The 25000-nt window shown below is 31.3% G+C and overlaps 3 protein-coding genes across 10 annotated transcripts; all 3 read right to left on the reverse strand.

Moving 5' to 3' along the window:
* Window positions 1-4856: 4856 nt before the first annotated feature.
* On the reverse strand, window positions 4857-15489 carry LOC114178018. Of its 5 annotated transcripts, none has more exons than XM_028063686.1 (8): window positions 15338-15489; window positions 13944-14029; window positions 9536-9603; window positions 8425-8497; window positions 6203-6318; window positions 6025-6126; window positions 5456-5555; window positions 4857-5175 (listed from the first exon to the last, which is right to left on the reverse strand). In XM_028063686.1, the coding sequence occupies exons 2-8, from the start codon at window positions 14025-14027 to the stop codon at window positions 4999-5001; spliced, it is 720 nt and encodes a 239-aa protein (XP_027919487.1). In that variant the 5' UTR covers window positions 14028-14029; window positions 15338-15489; the 3' UTR covers window positions 4857-4998. The 5 variants fall into 5 exon arrangements, with proteins under 5 accessions (XP_027919487.1, XP_027919489.1, XP_027919488.1 ...); XM_028063688.1 differs by having other exon boundaries at window positions 4884-5175; window positions 13944-14056; window positions 15338-15477; XM_028063687.1 differs by having other exon boundaries at window positions 4884-5175; window positions 15154-15471.
* A 1315-nt stretch (window positions 15490-16804) lies between these two features.
* Window positions 16805-18752, reverse strand: LOC114176347. Of its 3 annotated transcripts, none has more exons than XM_028061366.1 (2): window positions 18650-18752; window positions 16805-17520 (listed from the first exon to the last, which is right to left on the reverse strand). In XM_028061366.1, exon 2 carries the CDS (start codon window positions 17470-17472, stop codon window positions 17077-17079), a length of 396 nt encoding a protein of 131 aa, XP_027917167.1. In that variant the 5' UTR covers window positions 17473-17520; window positions 18650-18752; the 3' UTR covers window positions 16805-17076. The 3 variants fall into 3 exon arrangements, with proteins under 3 accessions (XP_027917167.1, XP_027917168.1, XP_027917169.1); XM_028061367.1 differs by lacking the exon at window positions 18650-18752 and adding an exon at window positions 18517-18640; XM_028061368.1 differs by lacking the exon at window positions 18650-18752 and adding an exon at window positions 18100-18490.
* Window positions 18753-20232: 1480 nt separating this feature from the next.
* Window positions 20233-24999, reverse strand: LOC114177729. 2 transcript variants are annotated; one of them, XM_028063221.1, is made up of 8 exons: window positions 24664-24994; window positions 23934-24019; window positions 23708-23775; window positions 22411-22483; window positions 21550-21665; window positions 21371-21472; window positions 20802-20901; window positions 20233-20522 (listed from the first exon to the last, which is right to left on the reverse strand). In XM_028063221.1, exons 2-8 carry the CDS (start codon window positions 24015-24017, stop codon window positions 20346-20348), a joined length of 720 nt encoding a protein of 239 aa, XP_027919022.1. In that variant the 5' UTR covers window positions 24018-24019; window positions 24664-24994; the 3' UTR covers window positions 20233-20345. The 2 variants fall into 2 exon arrangements, with proteins under 2 accessions (XP_027919022.1, XP_027919023.1); XM_028063222.1 differs by having other exon boundaries at window positions 20489-20595; window positions 24664-24999.
* Between the last annotated feature and the right edge of the window lies 1 nt (window position 25000).

Consider the following 25000-nt stretch of genomic DNA (forward strand, 5'->3'; position numbering starts at 1 on the left):
GGGTTCATTTAATCCAAAGTTTTGAAATATTTGAAATGATCGGAAGTCAGTTGATTCGTAACCAACAATCATCCTTTATTATTCTTTCATCATATTTTTTTTATAATTTTTTCATTATAATTGTTTACCGCTTTATGTAGATTGATAATTTGATCTTCTAAATATTATAATATTATTTAATAATGTTTTAATGTTTAATTTCTTTTGTTTACCCAATTATATAAGATGACATTCTGATTTTCACATCTTGATGAATAAAAAATTTTGTAAATTTGACAGATTACGAGTTGGTAAATTTACTTATTTAAACATGTTTTATTCTCCCAACTTATTTCCCAACTTATTTTATGTGTTTATTATGATACGCAAAAAATACATTAAATTGACTCATCCATTTTACCAAAACATTATAAAATAATAAACAAACAATAAAAGTATTAACCCATATAATTGTACAAACAAATACTTAAATTCATATAATTTAAACATTACTGAGAAGCAATCAAGTCTTAAAAAAATTAAATTGTTAACATAGAAGAAATAATGGAAACAAATAATGATAATAAATAATTAATAGAGTTATTTTAGATGAATCAATTCATTTTTATTGTTGAAAAGTTATACATTAATTAAAAATAAGATAATTTTATAATATATAAATGAAATGCAAATTATTCCTTAAAAATTAATTTTGTGAAGTTGAATTATTCTTAAAATTTATTTTTTAACGTGATATCATAACATAGAATCTATTCTAACTAGTTTTTTTTGCATTCTCTTCTAATATTCATCCTGATTAAACTCTTCTAATTTACATGTTAAATAAACCAATTTGTTTAACTAACACTTAAAAAAATACTATTTTTTTAATCTAAACCGGGACACCTCTGTTACACAACCAGTGGAGTGCGTTTATGTAAGAAAAGAAAGGAGTGAGGGAAGTATAGAAAAGACTTACGGCATGTACTTGACTAACGAGGTACTGTGGACCATATCAACAAGTTCACACAAAATTAATTAATTATTTATTTTTTCAAACCAAATGATATTTGAGTTGCATTGCATCATACCTTACGGTAGTTTGGTTCAGTTTGTCAAAAATTTGCTGCCATAACTTTTGCTTATGTCTCTTTTCTTATCCATCAATCTTCTAGATATACATCAGGGTGGTGTTGGATTTTTAATGATGTAATCTACTCTCATTTTAATCTAAATAACTAAATTAGATTTTTTATCTAAATTTATTTTTTTTAGCAAGATTAGTTTGGATTTTCTTTAAATCTATATCTAAATATTTGGATTAAGATCAAAATCTAAAATATTTTTTATAAAAAAAATTTAAATTGAATTTTTTAAAACTTGTGTCCTTAAGACTGACACGATACAATTTGTCTAGAATTGTCAAGTTGCCCCAACCCACAAGACTGGGGCCAAAAAAGTCTAGAGGACAAAAAAAAATTCGTCCATGGACTTTCTTCTTAAACATGAAAAATATATTATTTTTTAAGAAATATTATTAAACTTTATGACGTTGGCTCAGGATCGACAAGTCTAGTCGTCGTGTCGGCCCGACCTCACACAATCGGGTCATTGGGCTCGCCTGGCCTATCAAGGTCGTCGGGCTTGCCCGATCCGTACAAGTCGTCGGGCCTGTCCAGGCCGTACGGGTCGCCTGGCACGATATGGGTCGTCTGGTCGGCCCGTCTGAGTCGTCGAGTAGATTCAACCTATTCGAGTTGTCGAGCCGACTCAACTTGCTTAGGTCGTCGGGCCCGCCCAATCCATCAGGGTCGGGTCTACCTAGTCCGTACAGGTCGTCAAGCATGACCTATCTGAGTCGTCAGGCCATACCAGCCCATTTGGGTATTCAAGCCTGCTTGGCCCGTTTCAGTCATCGAGCTCGCCCGACTTTTTCAGGTTACCGGGCCCAATCGACTTGTCCGGGTCGTCGGGCACGCCTAACCCATTTGTGTCTTTGGGCTCGCCCGGCCCGTTCAGGTTGTCGGGCCTAACGACTCATCTATGTCGTCGGGCCCGTCCAATCCTTCAAGGTCGTCGGGCCTACTCAGTCCATACACGTCGTCGAGCAAGGCACGTTCGAGTCTGAATTTAGCCTAATCCATTTCAACCTTTAGCCTAATCCAACTAAAATTTTAAATTGAAATTTTAGATTATCCACATTTGAAAATCTTGATTTAGAGAATAAATATGCAATCCATAAAATATCTAAAATGTGGATTAGATTGAAATCCAGATCTATTAAAATAGATTTTAAATGGATTGAATTTTTAATAAAGTAGATTTTAAATGGCTTGGATCAGAACAAAAGTGGATTGGATCAAGAAAAATTAGATTTTTTGCCCACCCTGAATAAACTGAATTCCAATCACATGTTATCAGTAATAACGTATTCTCTTCTCTTACAAAATTTCTTTAAAAATATTTATAATATTTTCATACAAAATTGTTAAGAAAAATAATTACAATTTTATAAAATAAAAAATATTTATTTTATAATAATAATAAAGATTAAATATATTGTTAATTTTTATATTTGACTGCAAAATTATAATTTGTTTTTGTTTGAAATTTTAATAAATTTTGATTTCTAAATTTAAAAATTAAAAATAAATATAATATTTATAACTTAATACATTAACCGTTTATGATGTGTTAAAGCAGAATTTTATATTGACATTTAAACTAAAATTTAATAAATTGTATAAATAATTCAAATATTATTTATTACATAAAAAAAGTAGTTAATGTTAAAGTTATTAGGTTAAAAAAATATATTTATTCTATTTCTAATGTACATAAGTATTAAACTTTAAGACAAAAATAAATTTCAATTATATATTAAAATTTTAGACTAAAAACATATTTAATTTTAATAACATTATCAAATTCACTTTTAATTAAAATCAATTTTATAAATTATTAAAACTAAAAATTATGGATGACATCGTAACACATAAAAGCAGCACAACTTTTCCTGCCTATTTAACTTTATATGTAGTGATTGTCCTTCTTTAGGACACAGGAGTCACCACACTCCAAAAATATTTTAATTTTATTTTTTATATTTTAAAATTATATTTAAATATTATTATTTTATTTATGTTAAATTTAAAAAAGTTTTTTATAACTTTATTTATATATTTTGAAAAATAAATAAAAAATAATTTGATGGATGTTAGTTAATAAAAATTTACCGTTCGTTGTAATAAAGTTATTTTTCACTCAATAATCAAGAAAGTATAAGAGTAGAAAGAAAAGTAAAGAGATAAATCGAAAATGGAGATTGGAAAAGAGAAAGATTGAAGAACACATTATCATAATAGCTCTCATGACATTAGTATTCTCCTATGATTTATGTATCTTAAATTTATGATTGTCTTGTTACGATGTTTCTCATAGATTAGGTTTTTCCCAAATTAGTATGAACTCTATTTATGGTTTTAGGGATTTTCTTATGAAATTAACATAAACCTACTTTTTTTTTTTCAAAATAGAATAACTCTAAATTATGAAATTTATGGATTTTATGTTGTTTGTTGCATATAGTAAATTTTGTAAAATTTGATGTATCTCGTCCTATGTTACGAATTTTGTTGTACATATTAGTTGAATAGTCTTAAGTTTGAATATAAATTAGAATATCAATGTTTCATAAATGTAATAAATTAGGAAGATTAGAAATTAAAAAAATGCATTTATGACTTACTTTCTGAAAATGATTTAAATAAAAAAAATGAAGATTTTTTTTATTAATTAGAAAAATAAATTATATTATAAAAATTTAATTTGATACCCTCAACATTTTGTCTTAGTTTCTATACCATATCAAAGAAAATCAAAATTATCTTTTAACAATTTCTAAATACTATGTACATCTTGAATGACAAAGTGGACTCTCGTAGAATACGATCTCCGGGCCAATCCATTAACTTATCATAATTTAATGAAATAAATTAGAGTTTTCAACTTCTCAATCCATTTTTATTTTTTCGGTTTAACTCTTTGAAGTGATGGATCAAAAAGTGTTCGGGATGAATTGATTATTTTTTAAAATTACAAATTAAAGTAACATATTTAAAAGTTTAATTTTTTTATATTATAGTAGTAAAAATCATAAAGTATACGCCCGTATGTGCATTTTATTTATTTAGCGTGAGTTATTAATTAAATTTTAGAACAATTCATTTTAATTAAAAAGTGTTTTATAGGATAAAATAATAAAATAACTATTTTAATTTTGAAAATAGATAAATTTAAATAAACAATCAATTAAAGATAAAAACATTAAGGCCTTTGAAAAAAACCATTACTTAAATGATAAAATATTAATTATGATAAGATAATTTAACCTATAAATATATAATTATTTAATTTTCAAACTTTAATAAAATTTATTTTTCAAATTTTAAAAATCAATAAATATAATCTTCCTAATTCAATTATATTTATTGATGTGTAAAACAATATATTAAAATAACAACACATTTTAACTAAATTTCCAATTCAAAATAAAATTTAATATATAAAATAAATAACACAATTAGATCAATTTATTTTTAAAATATAAAATAAAAATAAATTTTAATTTCACATTTAAGTTTAAGAATTAAATATATTTAATTAAACTCGTGAATGATATAGATCCAAAGGTAAAAGTAGGCTTAATTAGTAAACGACTGAATATCAAAAAATTTAACTCAATCCAATGTGGCTACTGATTGACCAGTACTTATGGACAACTCTAATCTTGTTATTGGGCTATTGAGTGTTTCAAGGAAACAACAGAAGAAAATGAGTTGAGAATCCAAACTTCATAAAACTATGGTAAAAACTCATTTATAACACTTCCTAAGAAAAATTTATTTGCTTCTGTCAACCTTTTCAAAATTAACTATGTGTGTCCGGAAAATAAAAATTTACATTATAGTAAAAGTTATATTGGAAGTTAATTGTATTACCTAGGGAAACAGAAGTAGACTATGTTACACGGATTAGAAGAATAACCATGACAAATACAACTGTCATCACAAACATCACAAGCCATGTTAAGCAAGAAGTCTTGGAACTCTCGGAGTATATTGCCGTTGCTCGCACATTGGTACGACCAGTGCTTGCCAAGCTATCCTCAATAGCCTTCTCCGTAGAATCAAGAATCTGCAAGCCAGCCACAATCAATTCATTATTGGGTTTAACGCCTCGCCATTTCAAACTCCCAATGTCAGAGTCTTCTCAACCAAAAAAAAGGTTGAGTCATGACTATTCAATCAACATCATAACATGCCCTCGGTGGTTGTAGAAGTAATATTACAGCACCGCTATAGCCATACTCCGCATTACAAAAATATATCTAAGACCAACTTTCAAGAAGATGAAAACTAGACTAATGTAAAAATGTAATCACCATACAAAGAATATTCAATCCTAAGAATCGAACCTTTTCAGTATTTTGCAGGGACTGGCTCATCATGAGACTACTCTCTTTGAGTTGTTTTGCCAACACCACCATCTCATCAGTCAAATCTTCTTGAAGCATTCTACAGTATAAAAGTGGACAAGAAAACAATGGAGTGAAACAAAAAGAAAATGCACAATAAATGGAAGGCACATAATAAACAGTGAACATAAAATATAAAAAGAATTGATCTAATACATTTGCATAAATAATTTTACAGCAATTGTCTAAGGGATCATAATTATAGTGACTCAGAAACATGCCGAGGACTCGTCAATGATGACCAAATAAACTCCCAAATATTAATGACCTTAGTAATCCCCCATATAGGCATTAGCATATGATAACAGTTGACCGGTTACCAATAATGTAACAATTGACATGAATATATCAGTGCTTGACCTGAAGAAAAATATACTTTGTTGTTGTGGACAAGTCAAATTAACATATAAACACAATGTTTGCAAGTTTTCTATTCTTCACCAAAGCAGTACAGAGTCCATTGACCCACCACTACATAAACTTTAAATAACAACTCAAGTAAACAGTACCTGTGCTTTTCAATGTGTGCGTGTGCACTAGCATCCAGTTTGACAGGTGTATTGTCAGTCTCAGCAAGCTCGTGTGCTTTATCTTCTGTATTTGATGTGGGTCTGTCCACTGAAACAGATGAGCAACAGTAGAACAGCCTACAAAATATGCATAGTAAGAAAAGCAAATATAGCTTACACAGGTCTTCTTCTCAACCCAGAAGAAAGTGGTATCTGCTTTTTCTCCTCAATTTCAGAAGAGTTTTCTTTAACAAAACTCCTTTCAACATCCTTCTCGGATACTTGTGGGTCAGTCTGGGTTAAGAAAACCGTGGTTAAATGATTGTGTCTATTTGGCAAGAACTAAAATACAGACAAGGAAAAACAAAAAAGGGACAAATTTTTTATGGCTTCATAATGCATTCCAACAAAGTCACAGAGTTTCAAGCCATTAATTCTTTATATTTTATATAACAATTTTCACATGCTATAGTGAACTTATGATAACCCACTGGGGTTGGTCTAGTGGCGAGGGTTTGCATGAGATGTTAGGTTCAAACCTCATCATTATTATTGTATTACAACAAAAAAAGAATAGTAAACGTATTCTGATTTTCTCCATTTAGGTTCAAACCCCATCATTATCATTGTACTACACAAAAATAGTGAACGTATTATGATTTTCTCCATTGTGCAATAAATCCTAGAGATATGACCCAAAGTGAAAATGCCTGATGAATCCCCAAGCAAAAGTGCTGAGAAATAGAGAGAAACTAGAGAAGGTGAACAGTTATTCAAGGGTTTATTCACTTTATTGAATTTCAGAAAAATACTTCAATACCATCAAGGTTTTTACCTTAAGCAAAGGGCTTTCCGGTCTACAACAGGGCTAGAGTTTGGTTATCCAATACCATCAAAGTTATGATCCAAAGTGAATATGCGTTATGAAACCCCAAGCAAGAGTGCTGAGAAATAGAAAGAAACTAGAGAAAGTGAACAAATATGCAAAGGTTTATTCACTTTGTTGAATCTCGCAGGACAAAAAAATAATTTATCCAAGGCTTTCACCTTCAACAAAGGGTTTTTCTCACTACAACTGAGCCAGCGCTTGGTCTTCCAATATCAAATTCAGAATTCCTCCCTTGTGCCTTGTTTCCCCTGTTTATGTTAAGCCCCTGCAAGTATCCCCTACTGCTTGTCTAACCACCAAGCAGTTTTAACCGCCTAAGTGCATATTATAATCTAACACCTGTGACTCACGTTTGTTGGATTTCTTTCTTCCCACTCATGTATCCAATTCAAATGAATATAATTATATTTTTGTCTTATATCCAATTCTAAATTTTAAAGTTGAGTGTCTAATTGTGAAAAAAAAAGCTCTATAGAATTTGTTCTTCCTTTTAGTAAGCCAAAGGTTTCTCCTGTATGAAGTATATCAATTTATTTCCATAATTTCTATTCCTAGCAATTATTCCACCTTGATTTGAATTTTAAATTTTAATACACCATATCAGAATAACAGACATAGAAAACATGCTTCATGCAAATGATTTACTAACATAATTTTCTTTAATTTTAAAAGTCTTATCTCTTCGATATATTCTGATCTAACAAAATAGAATCCTCATTACTGACAACGAAGATATCTTCAATTTTACTTTCTTTCTTTAACCAACATGTTATTTCACCAAAACAAATTTGGTAGTATTTTTGCTACATCAAGCAAGTGTAAAGTGGTGGCCACAATAAAATGTCCATCTGACTGACCACTATCTACCTACTTAACCTTAACCAAGCAGACCATTACCCTTCAGTTTAGAGGACTTGCATACCTTCAGACAGCAAATTAAGTACAATGTTTTTCCTAAATTTTAGTGTACTATTTAAACTTTATACCATAAAAGCAAATGTTGAGGACTCAGAGTTAGCAATATGTCTGATGACTACGGAATTTTGTTTCCTACTACGAGGTAATTACCTTCGTGGATCCAACAAACATAACGAATGCAACAGTCATGCTTTGAAATACGTATTAGTTGAATTACTTGCCGATGAAAATGTGCAACTTCTTTGTTGGCTTAAAAACAGTTTAAATTCTAGTTCATTCTTTCAAGTTTCATCATTTTACACGCTCAATATCCACCATACAGTCTACTTCTACTATCCCACAGCATAATTGGTAACAAGACTGACGTGTTAGTTCTATAAAAACAGGTTTAAACAAATGAAATATTAGCCATTTCACCAGATCCTGTAAAAAAACAAATCCATAAATTCCGCCCTTTTTAACTAAGTTGTCAGTTGTTATATGTAAGATCAGATTGAGTAAGCAGAGAAACCTTAACTTCTTAGTCATTTGGCTTAAAGATCTTTTTCACACTTTAACACCTCTCAAGGATGCATTAATTTATAAATACATACCTCGTGGTTAATCAATTTGGAAGCAATGGCTTCAACCTTCTCTGAGTATTCATTCAACGTAGCCTTTGAAATCCTGCATTCACATAGCACATACACAAATGAATGCGCACACATAAAAAGTAAGGGTATAACTTTAATTTAAGTTAATTAAATTAAAGTTATTATATGCGCACACATATAATAACTTTAATTTATTTATAAGTAAGAAAAGAGAACATAACGGACCATCTAGGGGAGGTAGAAGATGAAAAAAATAAGCAATTAAGTTAGCTTTTAAAGAAATATAATATATAGTTTTTAGTGTATGAATATTGTACTGAGTTAATTTTTTGTTAATTCAGTCCAGCCAGCTGGCATGTGACAACTGGCTGTAACTGTCCATAACTGTTTGGTTCCATGTTGGGTAAGCAATTAGTTCAGTCCAGCCAGCTGATATATGACAAGTTGGCTGTAACTGTTTCTGTTCCTTAAAGAGCAAGCTACTTGTAGCCATAGAATCTCTGTTGTAAGAGAATTCTAAACGAAATGAGATATAAAATTTTCTTCCGTTTTTATCTTCCCAGTAAACTCTAACAATTTATACGAATCTAAGATTTTATCAAAGGATTAGAAAATGGGAAAGTATAGCTTAAGTTCAACGTGAGTAATATTTTAGAGAGAACTCATTGTGAATTATAAGTTAACTCCGTTCTTTTATTCCATAATCTGCTGGACCTATATTTATCCTTTGAATATAAGGATAATTATTGTGGTAGTCTCCTATTATGTTAGGTATGTTATTTGGACTAAACTTATACAAATTGCTCAATACTAGTTCTTCACCAAGATTAGCATAAATAAAAGTCTTAATTATTATTTTACATTACAGAGTCACTCGTCTCCCTTTCCTCTTTCCATTTAATTCCCAACATTTCAATAAGTATATTAGTTTCTAGCATTCAACTATTTAAACCCAAACAACACTCATTAGAAAGAAAATCTTACCGTACCAAATAGTAGCATATCTTGATTAAAAAATTGGGGTGGCCATATGATGTTCAGATTGTGTTGAGATTTAGAAACAAAAACAGATGCTATGTGTATCAAATGGTCAATAAAGAGAAACCAATACCTAGGTAAGCCCTCAGGTGTCCTCTCTTCAGCCAATTGTTCCAATTGTTCACGTAAAGTAGCAACATACTGCAGAATGTCAAAATCAACAAATGATTAAGTTTGTGTTCTACAGTTAACAATTGACTAAATAAAACATATACGTCAAGAAAATTAGAAATATATTATATATAGACATAATGTTGTTAATGTTGAAATGTAATGTTATTTTATTGATATTTCCTTCTGAGTGTACTCAGCCTTAGGGTTAGGTTAGGGTTTTAGTCAAGTGTCTTGCCTCCTTTTTGTATCTCCTATATATTCACATCAATAAGAAACACAATGGTGTAAAAAGATTTACGGTGTTTCTATCCACCCTACTTGTTCAAGTTGGTATTAGGACGGGTCTTGCTCTGTCTTCTTCATCCTCTCTTGTCGTTGTCCTTCCCTGTCATGTCATTGTCATTCTTATAAAAAGAGTTAGTATTTGGTGTACCTCGAGGAGCGCAACCCAACCATGGTGGTTGTGCAACCAACTGGTCATCCAAGTGTTGTCACGTGACCTACACACTTCCATTTCTGGCTCGTGTCTTCCATATGTCGCCTTTCTGTTGTCAGAACCTCTCAGAGAGATCTAAGTTTGACTCTTCGAATACTTTTGTCTTTGTTTCTGACTTCAGTTTTCTATTCCAACGCATTTTTGTATTGGGAGAAGTGCTCTATCACAGTGTTAGGGTTTCTCTTATTTGTTCTTAGGTTTGGTCACTTCTATGAGATGGCTTCAAGTGGCTCCTTTCTTTTTGGCTACTCCAACAATTACGAAGTGCAAGGTTCAATTGGAAGAATTATTCGTCTTAGTCTACTTCTGTGGAATTATAGTTCCTTGGTCAACGATACCATGACCACTTACTCAATTATATTCTTGGTGCAGACATATCCCATTGGCAAAAGATTGGCTTCCAAGTATGCGCTATTTTTTGATAATCGGTTGAACATGACATTTTAAAGATTCTTCGATCATTCAAAACATGTTTTTCCTTTTAAAGAATGCACATGAATTTTTTTGCTAATGATATACAACGTCTCTTTGATGCAACCATCATATGGTTTCTCATATAACAAAGGCTAGAGCTACGATAGAAGTTAAAAGATTCCTAGTGGCAAACTCATTAGAAGAACTCAACAAGAAACTTGATGATATTATATGGTCTTGATTCTGAGGAACCTACATTCATAATTTGATCATGTTCATGATCAAATACTAGTCAGTGATCAAATCCCTTCTATGAAAGGTTTAAGTACTAGACTCATTTGTGTGCCTAACATGATGAAAGATAACAATCAACCTGAAGTTATTGAAACTTAAGCAATGGCAATCCCTCTGTGAAAAGGAGGGTGTGTTGTAGGAGTGGACATCCTCAATGCTCATACTGCAAGCAAATAGGTTATACCCAAGAAAACTGTTATTCCTTGCATGGTTTCCCACACAAAGTTGCTCATTTGTATAAATCTTAAAAAATCATAATCTAAAAATTTTTATGAGTACCAAGAATTTCAAGGTACAAGTCTTAGAAATCAATCAATCATGGTCAATCCTCTTCAATGCCAAGTGTGTCAACTGCAAGCATTTCTCAATCTATGGAAGGTCATAGTTCATGGATTCTTGAATTAGTTCTTCAGGCTATATGTTACGTAATATTTCTTCTTTTTCCTACATTCCTTACCCCCAAAGTTTCTCATCTTGTTACTGTTGCCAATAAATCCAAAGTGGCATATGAAGGAGTTGACTAAACTTCTTTATGCCCTTCCTAACACCCAAAACTCCTCCATCTTGTTCACTCCTCATTGTCATTTAAAATTTAATTTCTTTGATTCAAGTGACTCAGTGTTTAAACTATTTTATGATCTTTCCTATTAATTCCTTTGTCGCAGAAGGTATATGTCACATGTTCAACAAATCCTTCTTATTCCATTATGTGATCCATGGATTGTTCCTTCTTGCTCTCAAACTCAAGCTCGATGTACAAGTGACATTATTCCACCACCTCTTCTCACATGTAAGCGTCGAGCACAAATCACTCCTTCATCATTGCTTGAAGATGCTCATGACTCAAAACCTTCACAACCATAATCCCATTCCATGGATCCTTCATCCCCATCACCTTCCCTGACTTGTCCATGCTTGGCCTACTGCTCTTAGAAAAGGTATTCAATCCACTTGTAATCCATATCCTATATATCATTTATGTTATCATCGTTTCTCTCCTTCATATTCCTCTTTTGTTTTCCCGTAGTCCATCAATACTATTCTTAACAATGTTCATGAGGCACTTGGTCATTCTTGATGGCAAAAAGCCATGATTAATGAGATGTATACACATGAACATAGCCGAACTTGGGAGCTTGTCCCTCTTCCTCTTACAAAAAACACGTGGGTTGGAGATTGGTCTATGTTGTTAAGATTGATCCTATTGGTAAAGTAAATCGTCTCAAAGTTTATCTAGTAGCTAAGGGATATATTTAGATTTATGGTCTCAACTATTGTGATACTTTTTCTCTTGTGGCTAAGATCAACATTTGTTTGAATTTTTCTTGCTATGATTGTCACTCACCACCTATGAAGCTCCGACACACCATAACAATGGCGCCTCCATGTCGGGCTCCCGTGGCAGACACAAACACACGACATACGCATGTACGATACCGTGTCGGATATTGGGTATTGGGCAGAACACAACCTTGTTTGGGGACACGCCAGAGAAGACACGGCCTAGCCCGAGAAGGTGTCGCAGTGGCTTCTTCAAGTTGGACGATGACATTGGTGGTAGGGGTCATGGTGGTCTCCTATCTAGTATTGGAAGGTTGAGAAGATCATGTTGGCTCCGATGAAGCCTCCGATAGCCATTGGTGTCGCCGACAACAACTCTGGTGGATGGAGGGTTGGAGAGGCATCACCTGGTATTGGGGTTCCTATGTCACAGGAAGATGAAAGAGGACGCGAAGACGAAGGGCTATTACTTTTTGTTTTCTGAATAAATTAATAATTTATTATATTATTTAATATGTTGATATTTCACGCATCCCATAGAAATGTTTTTCACCAATAAGAACTTTACACCTCATTAAACTTTTCTGCTTCTCCATTCATTATAATATACTCTTCTCAACTTTGAAAAATTCAATAATTTTCAATCTAATTCTTTAAATATCAAATATTATATATATATATATATATATATATATATATATTATTTAAACATATTTATTTAAAATCTCTAATTAATTTAGTTTTTAAATATTAATTAATATATTATTTATATTTATATATTATGTAAATATAATTGTTTAAATTTTTTAATATAATTACTTAAATATTATTTAATTTAAATATAGTTATTTAAAAATATTTACTAACATAATAATTAAATTATTAATTAATATATATTTAGGTATAATATATATATAGATGTGTCCGTGTCCTGGATTTTTATGATTTAGCTGTATCTTCGTGTCTGTCATGTTCGTACCTGTGTCCGTGTTTGGGCTTCATAGTTTGCCACTAGCATCTTAACCAACTTGATATTAAGAATGTCTCTCCTCGTGGAGATTTGGAGAAGGAAATTTACATAAAGCAACCTCCTAGATTTGTTGTTCAAGGAGAGTTTGGTTCAGTTTGTAAATTACATCGATCTCTCTATGGCTTGAAGCAATCACCCTGAATTAAGGGTAAAATTGGAAAATGAAAAGTGGACACAAAAAGAGGAATCCTCTCTATGGCTTGAAGCAATTACCCTGAGCTTAGTTTAGTAAATTTAGACATATTGTGCAGACTTTTGAATTGAAACAAAGCGTGGAAGATTATTTAATGTTTTATTGTCATACTTAGGAAATGTGTTTACCTTATGGTATATGTTGATGATATTGTTATTTTAGCAAATGATATCCCTACAATTGCTCAATTAAGAAAGGAAATGTTATTAGTATTGAAGTGGCACAATAAAAAGAATGTGTCATCATTTCACAAAGAAAATATGTTCTTGATATTTTGGAGGAGATAGGCCTAACAAATTGCAAGCCCATTAATAGTCCTATGGACTCAAATCAGAAGTTAATGAGAGACCAAGGTGAACTTTTCTCATACCAGTGAGATGTAGAAGGTTGGTGGGAAAACTCATTAATCTCACTATAACAAGGTTGACTGCATAAAACCTATAAGTCAAGAAAATTATAAAAATATTAGACATACATAATGTTGTTAATGTTGAAATGTAATGTTATTTTATTAATTGTACTCGGCCTCTTGTATCCTATATGTTTACACCAATAAGAAACACTACAGTATAAGAAGATATAAACTGTTTTTCTATCCATCCTCTTTGTTCAAGTGTTTACTCTAAAATTAATAATGAAAAACATATCTTCAGACTTACATGCACAAGTTTTGCCTGGTTTTTCTGCTGAGGAGCAGCTGCAAGCAACCTCCTTAAGTTTACTTCTGTTTTACTGGTTCTCATACCTAGTGCTCAGAAATTATACAAATTATCTAAAAATTAAAAATCAGTAGGCAAACAAAGGTAACAATGTACCACTTTAAAAATAATTATCGCTTATCAGTAGAGCTTATCCGGTCAAGCTACCCAAAATTAAGCACAACCAAAAACCCTAATTATCAATGAAACCATTTTAACAAGTTTAAAGTTGAGAAATAAGTTTTGCTTCCAAACATGGGCATATTGTTGCATCTTTTTGCAGCAGTAAACTATACTTTTACATGATACAGATCTTAAATAAAGCAATTAATACCAATTTCTAGTGATATACAAAATGTAATTAAAACTAAAATGTTCTGTTGAACAAAGACCAAAGTTTCTATTAGATTAAGAGTGAAACAAAAAGGAAAAGTACAAAGAAGGAAGAAATACAATTGTCCATCGGTTAAATAACCAAACCCACGATTTACAAGCTCAACGATGTGGGTGGTTAGATAACATGATCTACATATTATTATAATTTAATCCATTATCTACAAAAAAAGTTGACATGCGAAAACTCTTCCATTATTTATAATATTCAATCCTGTAACAAATTAAAAAGTAATCTCAATTCCTACAAAGTTTCCTTTAAGTGAAAAGTTAATAATCATAATTATGGTATTGGTTAAAGCATTAGTTCCTTAAGACGTTAGTGTGAATGTAACTATACTTTGAAGAGGGAGGTACAAATTACAGAAATCATTACTGCTAAGAAATAATTAGAAACGCAGAACCATACTTTGGCCTAAGCTACAACTCAATCAGGGCTTAACTCTCTACACTCCTTTATTTATTGGACATCTATTTATTCCCAAATGTTAAAAATAAATTCAGAAAACCTTATTCACAGAAATTGGTCATTCAATTGACAAACTGCAATTCATCAAAGTCAAGACTATCAGATTACCATACTTTTTGTGAATTTTTTAAATCTCTCGCATAAGGTTATGAATATTACATTAGCACACACTTCTCACTTACTCACGTGTTTGCAAAAATTAATCAAAATATAAAAGATTTATATTTGATCGATGCAACTTGCACTCACATGAGCAAGTGCTCTTACAAAACAGTGTTGGGTGAGGTTTCAATTCAAGGGAATAGTTACCTTCACACTAACGTCTTAAGGAACTGCTATCAAAGTTTATTTTCCCCTGTATTACATTCCAAACTCCCCGATTTCAAACCCTAATTCACAAATTACAACCAGAAGGAGGAATTGACAGTACCAAAAGTAGAACATACAAAACTCGAGGGAAATGATTCATTAATAAAGGGACCAGAAAACGAACCTGTTGGCGCCACCTGCTCCGCTCTTCTACTCCGCCCAAAGAAGATGGGGTGGGAGGGGATTTGCTTGGAGTTCGCACTTTGATTTCGTTTGCTCTCTGATTGGCTTTCTCTCAAGAGACAGGAAGGACAAGACCCTGGTTAATATTATAAATGTTTTACCGGTCGACAAATTATAATTACATCAATATTACACCATTTGATATTTTAATTAGACATTATTACCTTTTAATAAATAAAAAATAATTTATTCATTTGCTTATGTAAAGAGATATACTATTTTTTTTTTAAAGTAATACGTTGACAAAATTCTATTTGATAAATTTTGACAAATAAAATAATAAAAATCCTCAGATTTTATTATTTTTTTTAGAAAAATTAATTTTTGACAAATTTGATAAAATTTCCATAAATAAAATTAAAATAGATTAACTTTATTTTTTTAACTAAAATAAAATAATAATATAATATTTTTTTACCTAAATAAGTGATTTGTCAAAATTTGTAAGAAAAAAATTTGTTAATCTATCATTTTTCTTATTTTTGTAACTTTCATTAAAAAAATAAAAAAATTACTCTATTTATTAACTTTGTCAATTTTGTCAAAAAATTATTTTTGTTTTTTGTGTGTTATATTTTAATTAGACACTATTACCCTTCAATAAATACAAAAATATTTTATTTTAGTAAAATAAATAATTAAATTTTTTTCTTTATTTAAAAAAATAATTAAATAACTTCTTTTTTTATAAAAACAATGAATATATATATATATATATATATATATATATATATATATATATATATATACTTTTTAATACAATTTTTACTAAATCCTAAATTGTACATTGAATGGAAAGAAAAGTAAAATAAATTCTCTTAACTTGTGATTGGATCGAGTTATTTACTATTACAAATACGGAAATGCAAATGTCCTCAGACTCGTAGTATTTAATGTAGTTAAATTTATTACTCTAAAGTTGGAAGATTATGCATTAATGTAGTGGAATCAAATCTTATATGATGTGACAAAAACTAAAGTCTTAGTTTGCTACCATCAGGTAGAACAATTGAAATGGTTTCAAAGTTTTAGGTACAACAGTAACTGAAATGATTTTATAGGATAGGAGGATGAGACAAGACTCCTTGAGTTTAATAAAGACTTGTTCACACATGGTTCTCTCCATGTACTACGATTATGCATAACATCACATATCAATCACAACTTATCTCGTTACATTTCTATCAGAAAAGGGTACAGCATTAAAAGATCCATTCAGATCTTTCATTAAATAATGTTTTACCAGATACGTCAGATTTCTTCTAATGATAAAGTTCATCCAACGTTTTAACAAGTGATTTATAAACGAAGAAAACTTGATGCTTGCAACTGTGCCCTTTGTTCAAGAATCCCCTTGAATGAAAGTTATAACAAATGTCTAGACAAGCAAAGCACAGACCAAATTATGGACGAAGTTCTGTTCAATCCAGAAAAGCAGTCAGATTTAATTTACCAAACATCCCAAACAAAAATATAAAAATACAGACTAAAAAGTAGAAGGAAAAGAAACAACAATCGTGCAAAATCATGCAACTTTGGCTTTTGTTCCGCTAATGATTTGCGTACATGTAAGCATGTAAGCCAATTACTCATAAGACTGAGAACTACAAGAAATAAAAAAAAACACCACACTATCGTTTCAGTCACCCATCCCCCTAGTTTCTCTTTTGACCATTGAAATCAGTTCTTCGCCTTCACAGAGTTATTCTCTTTGATCATTGCCCGGTTATCCAGCTTAACAAAGCGTTTTAGATTGTCATAAGCTAATGTTTCAATGTTCTTCCTACGCAGTTCACTAATTGCGGGGCGTTTATCGAGCAGATGGCACAGCCAGTGAGGGTAGTCTGAATCAGGCAGGATTTTTGGATCAGTTCCTTTCTTCAGAATGTTAGCACCTACAACTGTGCTTGACTTGACTTCTTTGCTAAGAGTTGATGCCTTGGGTGCATCACCAGCTCCACCCCCTTTAGATCCTTTCTTTGCTTTACCGGTGGCAAAACTTCGTTGGCATGCAACCCTAACTGCCTCTCTAGTTGTAAGAATATATCTTATAGATCTGGCATGGTTCATTGCCATGACTTTCTTCTGAAAGACAACTTTATTGCTGATAGAAACTAGGGAAATCTGAAAAAGATAGGTATGTATTATTTAGCAAATTATGCAATAAAACAGTAATGAGCTATAATTCTTCAGCAAAATAATAATTCCAGAGTCATAGACTCTTTTAGAAGATACCTCTCCTTCCACCCAAAAGACTAACTCCCCCCTTCACCACTCTCCTTTTCTCCCATATACCCAAACCTACCAAAATAGAATCTTTTACACGTCCTGCTTCCTAACTAATTTCTCACTCCTTCCTCATTTGGCCCCACTTTCTTTCTTCTGGTATAAACATTTCATATCTTGGGCCTATTGTGAATAATTGTTCTTTGTTGAGTAAGAGGCACATGCTCCTTTCTCCGTGTATGACTCTTATTTGGAGTCCTATCAATTGCACTTCAGGGTGGAACATAACTATATAAATAAATTCAGTATGAATAGTACTTCTCTTACAACTTCAAGTTAACTCCTTGATTGCTTATTAGAGTTTAGATACCTACTTTATAAATAAGATGCAGAAAGTGTGCAACATAAAATCAGAACTTCTACTTCCCTTATAAAATTTCTCCTTAAGAGTTTACTAAGAATAAGATCAACAATTACCTGGGTTTAAAGAGTGCATATAACTAGGCTGCAGTTATAAAAAAACAACATTACAACATTACACCATGAGCTCCAGAACTAAAATATCTCCCGGGAATTCCACTTCCCAGTTCCCACGATCCACCACAGCTAGAAATTTATTTCTTACCATCAAAAGCATTAATTAACATTTTAACTTGGTTATCATTCATTAATTAACACCCGAGCAAAATTGTTTTCCTGCACCAGGAGAACCATTCAATCTTAACAAACAACAAACAACGTCATCAATCCTTCACGTCCACACATAATATAAATTACAAATTCGAAACCGAAACCCTGAGAAGAGCATATAACGGTCACACCACATGGAATCAAGGCAAAACGAAATTCCAAGTATCCACACCAGAAAATAGGGAATAAGGGAGAAAATAGTACACGAATTGACCAAGGCGTAAGATGAATCCGAAGCGAATTTAAACCTAACCCTAACTCTAACAAAGAGTCACAGTCACATCACATCATCCAAATCCAAATGAATAAATATTATTAAGAGGATTAAGGGAAGAACCTGAGAGAGCCGCTGTCAGAACCCTGTATGAATTGGGCACGCACGATGGATGATCTCTTTATATTATTATTAGTTTTTTCAATAAAGTTTGTTTTAAATGGATGAAAATTAATTCTTTTCGTTATAAAAAACATGCCAGTATCAATTTAGTTTTTATGTTTTTTTTTAAGTGATATATTTGTATGTTGTTTAGTTTGACGTGATACTGTTAATAATATGCTGCATTCAATTTAATTTTTATATTTTTTTTATTTAATTTAATCTCAATTATTTTAAATGAACAATATTATTTATATCTAAATTAAGATTAAATTTGTTTATTTTATATAAATATTTTATTGGTATTTTTATTTAAATTAAAATTTTCGCTAAATATTTATAAAATTATTTTTAAACCAATTATAATGATATTATTGGATTCTATTTAAATAAATTACTTTTAATTTAAAAAAATAATTAATAATATAAATACTTACTTTTTCTTAAATGGAACTTAATATTTATTTAATATATAATAATATCTATAAATTATATTTTCAGATATTTTTATTAATTAAAATAAATTTTTATATATATAAAGTCAATTTAAATGTACTTATTACAAACACGTGTAAATAGTACAATCATTCTAATTTTCTATTTTGAATTATATATGAATATATATTTTAATTTCAATTCTAATTTTTTATAAGATTAAAATTAATTTATTTAAATGAGATCCAAAATTATTTTTTAACAAATACCGTGTACATTGTGTAATATGGTTTAAACAATAATATCACAGTTCTTTTTAAGTTAGGTAAGATTTAATTATATCAACACAACATATCATAAAATATACACAAACCTTTGTTTAACTCAATAAACTAAATGCAATTATTTTCAAAACGAGCCAGAAAATAAACATTTCATTGAGCCAGAAAATAAAACTGTTTTAGTTTGGTGCATCGTTTTCCAAAATTTTCCAAGTAAACTATTTATGATTATTGAACCGAACCATGTAATGACCATAAGGTACAATGGGTAAAACTCATGAATGAGAAGGGGATTTAAGACTTATGTGTTTTGTAAGTGTTGTTGAGCTATGTACTGTGAATCTTTCATTTGGGATTCAGGGTTCGTAGTGAAAAGGTCACAAGATGAAAAAAACACTATTCCCATTGATGAGAAATAAGAAAGCCCGATGAGTAAGGAGAATCTATGAAGTTGGGTTTTATATAGTTCTAGACGACTGAAAATTATCCAAAATTTTAACTCCATAGTCATTGTGTTTCATGATTCACTAAAACTAGTAAGGAGAATCTATGAAGTTGGGTTTTATATAGTTCTAGACGACTAAAAATTATCCAAAATTTTAACTCCATAGTCATTGTGTTTCATGATTCACTAAAACTTTATGAACAACTCTAATCTTGACGTTGAGTATTCCAAGGACACAACAAACTAAGAAAATGGATAAATAGAAAGTTTCAGTAAAAAATTGCATGAAACCATGATAAAAGCTCAATTCTAACACTTCCATATATATATATATATATATATATATATATATATATATATATATATATATATATATATAGGTCTTTTAATCAATGTCAACATTTTCAAGATTAACTGTGAGTGACCGGAAATTAAAAATGTACATTATAGGAAGTCATATTGGGAATTATTTGTTTTACCCGTGAACAGAAGTACACTATGTTATACGGATTAGAAGAATAACCATGACAAATACAACCGTCATCACAAACATCATAAGCCATGTTAAGCAAGAAGTCTTGGAACTCTCGGAGTAGATTGCCGTTGCTCGCACATTGGCACGACCGGTGCTTGCCAAACTATGCTCAATAGCCTTCTCCGTAGAATCAAGAATCTGCAAGCCAGCCACAATCAATTCATTATTAGGTTAATGCCTCGCCATTTCAAACTCCCAATGTCAGAGTCTTCTCAACCAAAAAACAAGGTTTTAAGTCATGACTATTGAATCAACATCGGAACATGTTCCTCGGTGGGTGTAGAAGTAATATTAACCGCTATAGCCATACTCCGCATTACAAAAATATATCTAAGACCAACTTTCAAGAAGATGAAAACTAGACTAATGTAATAATGTAACCACCATACAAAGAATATTCAATCCTAAGAATCGAACCTTTTCAGTATTTTGCAGGGACTGGCTCATCATGAGACTACCCTCTTTGAGTTGTTTTGCCAACACCACCATCTCATCAGTCAAATCTTCTTGAAGCATTCTACAATATAAAAGTGGACAAGAAAACAAAGGAGTGAAACAAAAAGAAAATGCACAATAAATGCAAGGCACATAATAAACAGTGAACATAAAATATAAAAAGAATTGATCTAATACATTTGCATAAATAATTTTACAGCAATTGTCTAAGGTATCATAATTATAGTGACTCAGAAACATGCCGAGGACTCGTCAATGATGACCAAATAAACTCCAAAATATAAATGACCTTAGTAATCCCCCATATAGGCAGTAGCATATGATAACAGTTGACCGGTTACAATTAATGTAACAATTGACATGAATATATCAGTGCTTGACCTGAAGAAAAATATACTTTGTTGTTGTGGACAAGTCAAATTAACATATGAACACAAGGTTTGCAAGTTTTCGATTCTTAACCAAAGCAGTACAGAGTCCATTGACCCACCACTACATAAACTTTAAATAACAACTCAAGTAAACAGTACCTGTGCTTTTCAATGTGTGCGTGTGCACCAGCATCCAGTTTGACAGATGTATTGTCAGTCTCAGCAAGCTCGTGTGCTTTATCTTCTGTATTTGATGTGGGTCTGTCCACTGAAACAGATGAGCAACAGTAAAACAGCCTACAAAATATGCATAGTAAGAAAAGGAAAATATAGCTTACACAGGTCTTCTTCTCAACCCAGAAGAAAGGGGTATCTGCTTTTTTTCCTCAATTTCAGAAGAGTTTTCTTTAACAAAACTCCTTTCAACAACCTTCTCGGATACTTGTGGGTCAGTCTGGGTTAAGAAAACCGTGGTTAAATGATTATGTCTATTTGGCCAAAACTAAAATACAGACAAGGAAAAACAAAAACGGAACAAATTTTTTATGGCTTCATGATGCATTCCAACAAAGTCACAGAAATTCAAGCCATTAATTGTTTATATTTTATATAACAATTTTCACATGCTATAGTGAATTTATGATAATCCACTGGGGTCGATCTAGTGGCGAGGGTGTATAGTTTGCATGAGGTGTAAGGTTCCAACCTCATTATTATCATTGTATAACAAAAAATTAGTGAACGTATTCTGATTTTCTCCATTTATGTTCAAACCTCATTATTGTCGCATTACAAAAAAATAGCGAACGTATTATGATTTTCTCTATTGTGCAATAAATCCTAAAGACATGATCCAAAGTGAAAATGCCTAATGAACCCCAAGCAAAAATGCTGAGAAATAGAGAGTAACTAGAGAAGGTGAACAGTTATACAAGGGTTTATTTACTTTATTGAATTTCAGAAAAAAAATACTTCAATACCATCAAGGCTTTTCACCTTAAGCAAAGGGCATTCCGGGCTACAACTGGGCTAGCGTTTGGTTATATAATACCATCAAAGTTATGATCCAAAGTGAATATGCGTTATATGTAAGATCAGATTGAGTAAATAGAGAAACCTCAAGTTTTTAGTCACTTAGTTTAAAGATCTTTCTTACACTTTAACATCTCTCAAGGATACATTAATTTACAAACACATACCACATGGTTAACCAATTTGGAAGCAATGGCTTCAACCTTCTCTGAGTATTCATTCAACGTAGCCTTTGAAATCCTGCATTAGCAGAGCAGAGTGCATACACATAAATGAGTGCACACACATAAATAAGTAGGGGTAATATAATAGCTTTTAATTTATTAATTAATTTATTTATAAGTTACAAAAAAGAAGATAACGGACTATCTAGGGGAGGTAGATGATGAAAAAGTAATCAACTAAGTTGGTTTTTGAAGAAATATAGTATAATCTTTTCTGTGTGATTGTTGTATCGAGTTAGTTTTTAGCTAATTCAGTCCAGCCAACTGGCATGTGACAACTCGTTGTAACTGTCCATAACTGTTTTGGCTACTTGTAGGGTAACCAGTTAGTTCAGTCCAGCCAACTGGTATGTCACAAGTTGGCTGTAACTGTTTATCTTCCTGAAAGAGCAACCTACTTGTAGCTATATAATCTTTATTGTAACAAAATTCTAAATGAAATGAGAAATAAAACTTTCTTGCTTCAATTCTCACCTTTCTTTTTACAGTAAAATCTAACAATTTATACAAATCCTGAATTTTATCAAAGGCTTAGAAGGTGGGAAGGTATAGATTGCGTTCAACGTGACTAATATTTTAGAGAGAACTCATTGTCAATTATAAAATAACTCCATTCTTTTATTGCATAGTATGCTGGACCTATATTTATCCTTTGAATATAAGGATAATTATTGTGGTAGTCTGTTATTATGTTAAGTATGTTATTGGACTGAGCTTATACCAATTGCTCAATACTAGTTCCTGACATGAATATTTGCATGAATAAAAGTCTTAGATTATTATGTTACATTACAACCTCACTCTTTTTTTTTTCCATTTAATTCCTAAATTTTCAATAAGTAATAGTTTCTAGCATTCAGCTGTTTAAACCCAAACAACGCCCAATAGAAAGGAAATCCTACTGTACTCAATAGTTGCATCTCTTGATTAAAAAATTGGGGTGGTCATATGATTATGATATTTAGATTGTGCTTAGGGTAAAGTATATCTAATTTCTTCTTTTACAGTTTTCTATTCTATGAAACTTTCAATCGTGGGGTAGCCACCTTCCCGCACCCCATCCCCCAATCCTGTGAAGATGCACCTCCGCCACTTACAACTTATTAAAATTTAGGGTAAGATTTCCAAGAATAAAATCTACCTCATGATTGTGTTGTCATTTATAAACAAAAACTGATGTTATGTTTATAATTCCATGACATCTATGTGTATTAAATGGTAAATAAAGCGACACCAATACCTTGGTAAGCCCTCTGGTGTCTTTTCTTCACCCAATTGCTCCAATTGTTCACGTAAAGTAGCAACATACTGTAGAATGTCAGAGTCAACAAATGATTAACCGTGTGTCTTCTAGAGTTAACAAATGACTAAAATAAAACATATAGGTCAAGAAAATTAGAAAAAAACATTATAGACATAATGTTGTTAACTCTAAAATTAATAATAATAAAAATCTTCAGACTTACATGCACCAGTTTTGCCTGGTTTTGCTGTTGAGGGGCAGCTGCAAGCAACCTCCTTAAGTTTACTTCTGTTTTACTGATTCCCATACCTATAGTGTTCAGAAGTTATACAAAGATCTATAAGTTAAACATCATTAAGCGAACAAACAAAAGCGATTATGTATCACTCTGAAAACAATTATCGCTTATCGGTAAAGTCTATCAGGTCAAGTTACCCAAATTCAACACAACCAAGAATCCTAAATATCAAAGAAACCATTTCAACAAGTTTGAAGTTGAGAAATAAACTTTGATTCCAAACATGGGCATACCGGTGCATCTTTTTGCAGCAGTAAACTATACTTTAGATGAAAAAGATACTAAATAAATCAATTAATACCAATTTCTAGTGATATACACTGTAATTAAAATTAAAACTAGAATGTTCCATTGAACAAAGACCAAAGCTTCTATTAGATTAAGAGTGAAACAAAAAGGAAAAGTACAAAGAAGGAAGAAATATAATTGTCCATCGGTAAAATAACCAAACCCACGATTTACAAGCTCAGCAACGTGGGTGGTTATATAACATGATCTAAGACTTATCTGCATATCCTAAGAAAGATAACTACAGCAACCAATGATTTGACTGAATTAAAACGGAAAGTAAAACTTAGTTTATATCTCATGACAACCAACATGGTTTCACAATAGATCACATTGAAGTTGAAATAGCAAGAGGTAGACAACTTACCCTGTGAACGACGAAATAGCAAGAGGTAGACAACCAACACGATTTTTAATCACTTTACACGCGTACCCTAAAATCTATTCCGGTCACCGTTCAACTCCCCCACGCGTGACTCTAGTGCCAAAGTTCGACTCCCATAAGCTTCTCCATATGTCTGTTCGAAGCGAGAAAGAACAAACTGCAATCGCAATTTCGAATTTGGGCAATGTGGTGGTTTTCAATTGTTAGGGCTTTGGAAGAATTGGAGAATTCTGGAAATAGATTCAGAGTTTGAATATGGAGTTTCAGAGTTTAATTAAGTGATTTTTTATGATTTCTTATTTCTAAAGTATTTACTTAT

The sequence above is a fragment of the Vigna unguiculata genome, chromosome 3, assembly GCF_004118075.2.
Source record: "Vigna unguiculata cultivar IT97K-499-35 chromosome 3, ASM411807v1, whole genome shotgun sequence".
Classification (NCBI taxonomy): Eukaryota; Viridiplantae; Streptophyta; class Magnoliopsida; order Fabales; family Fabaceae; genus Vigna; species Vigna unguiculata.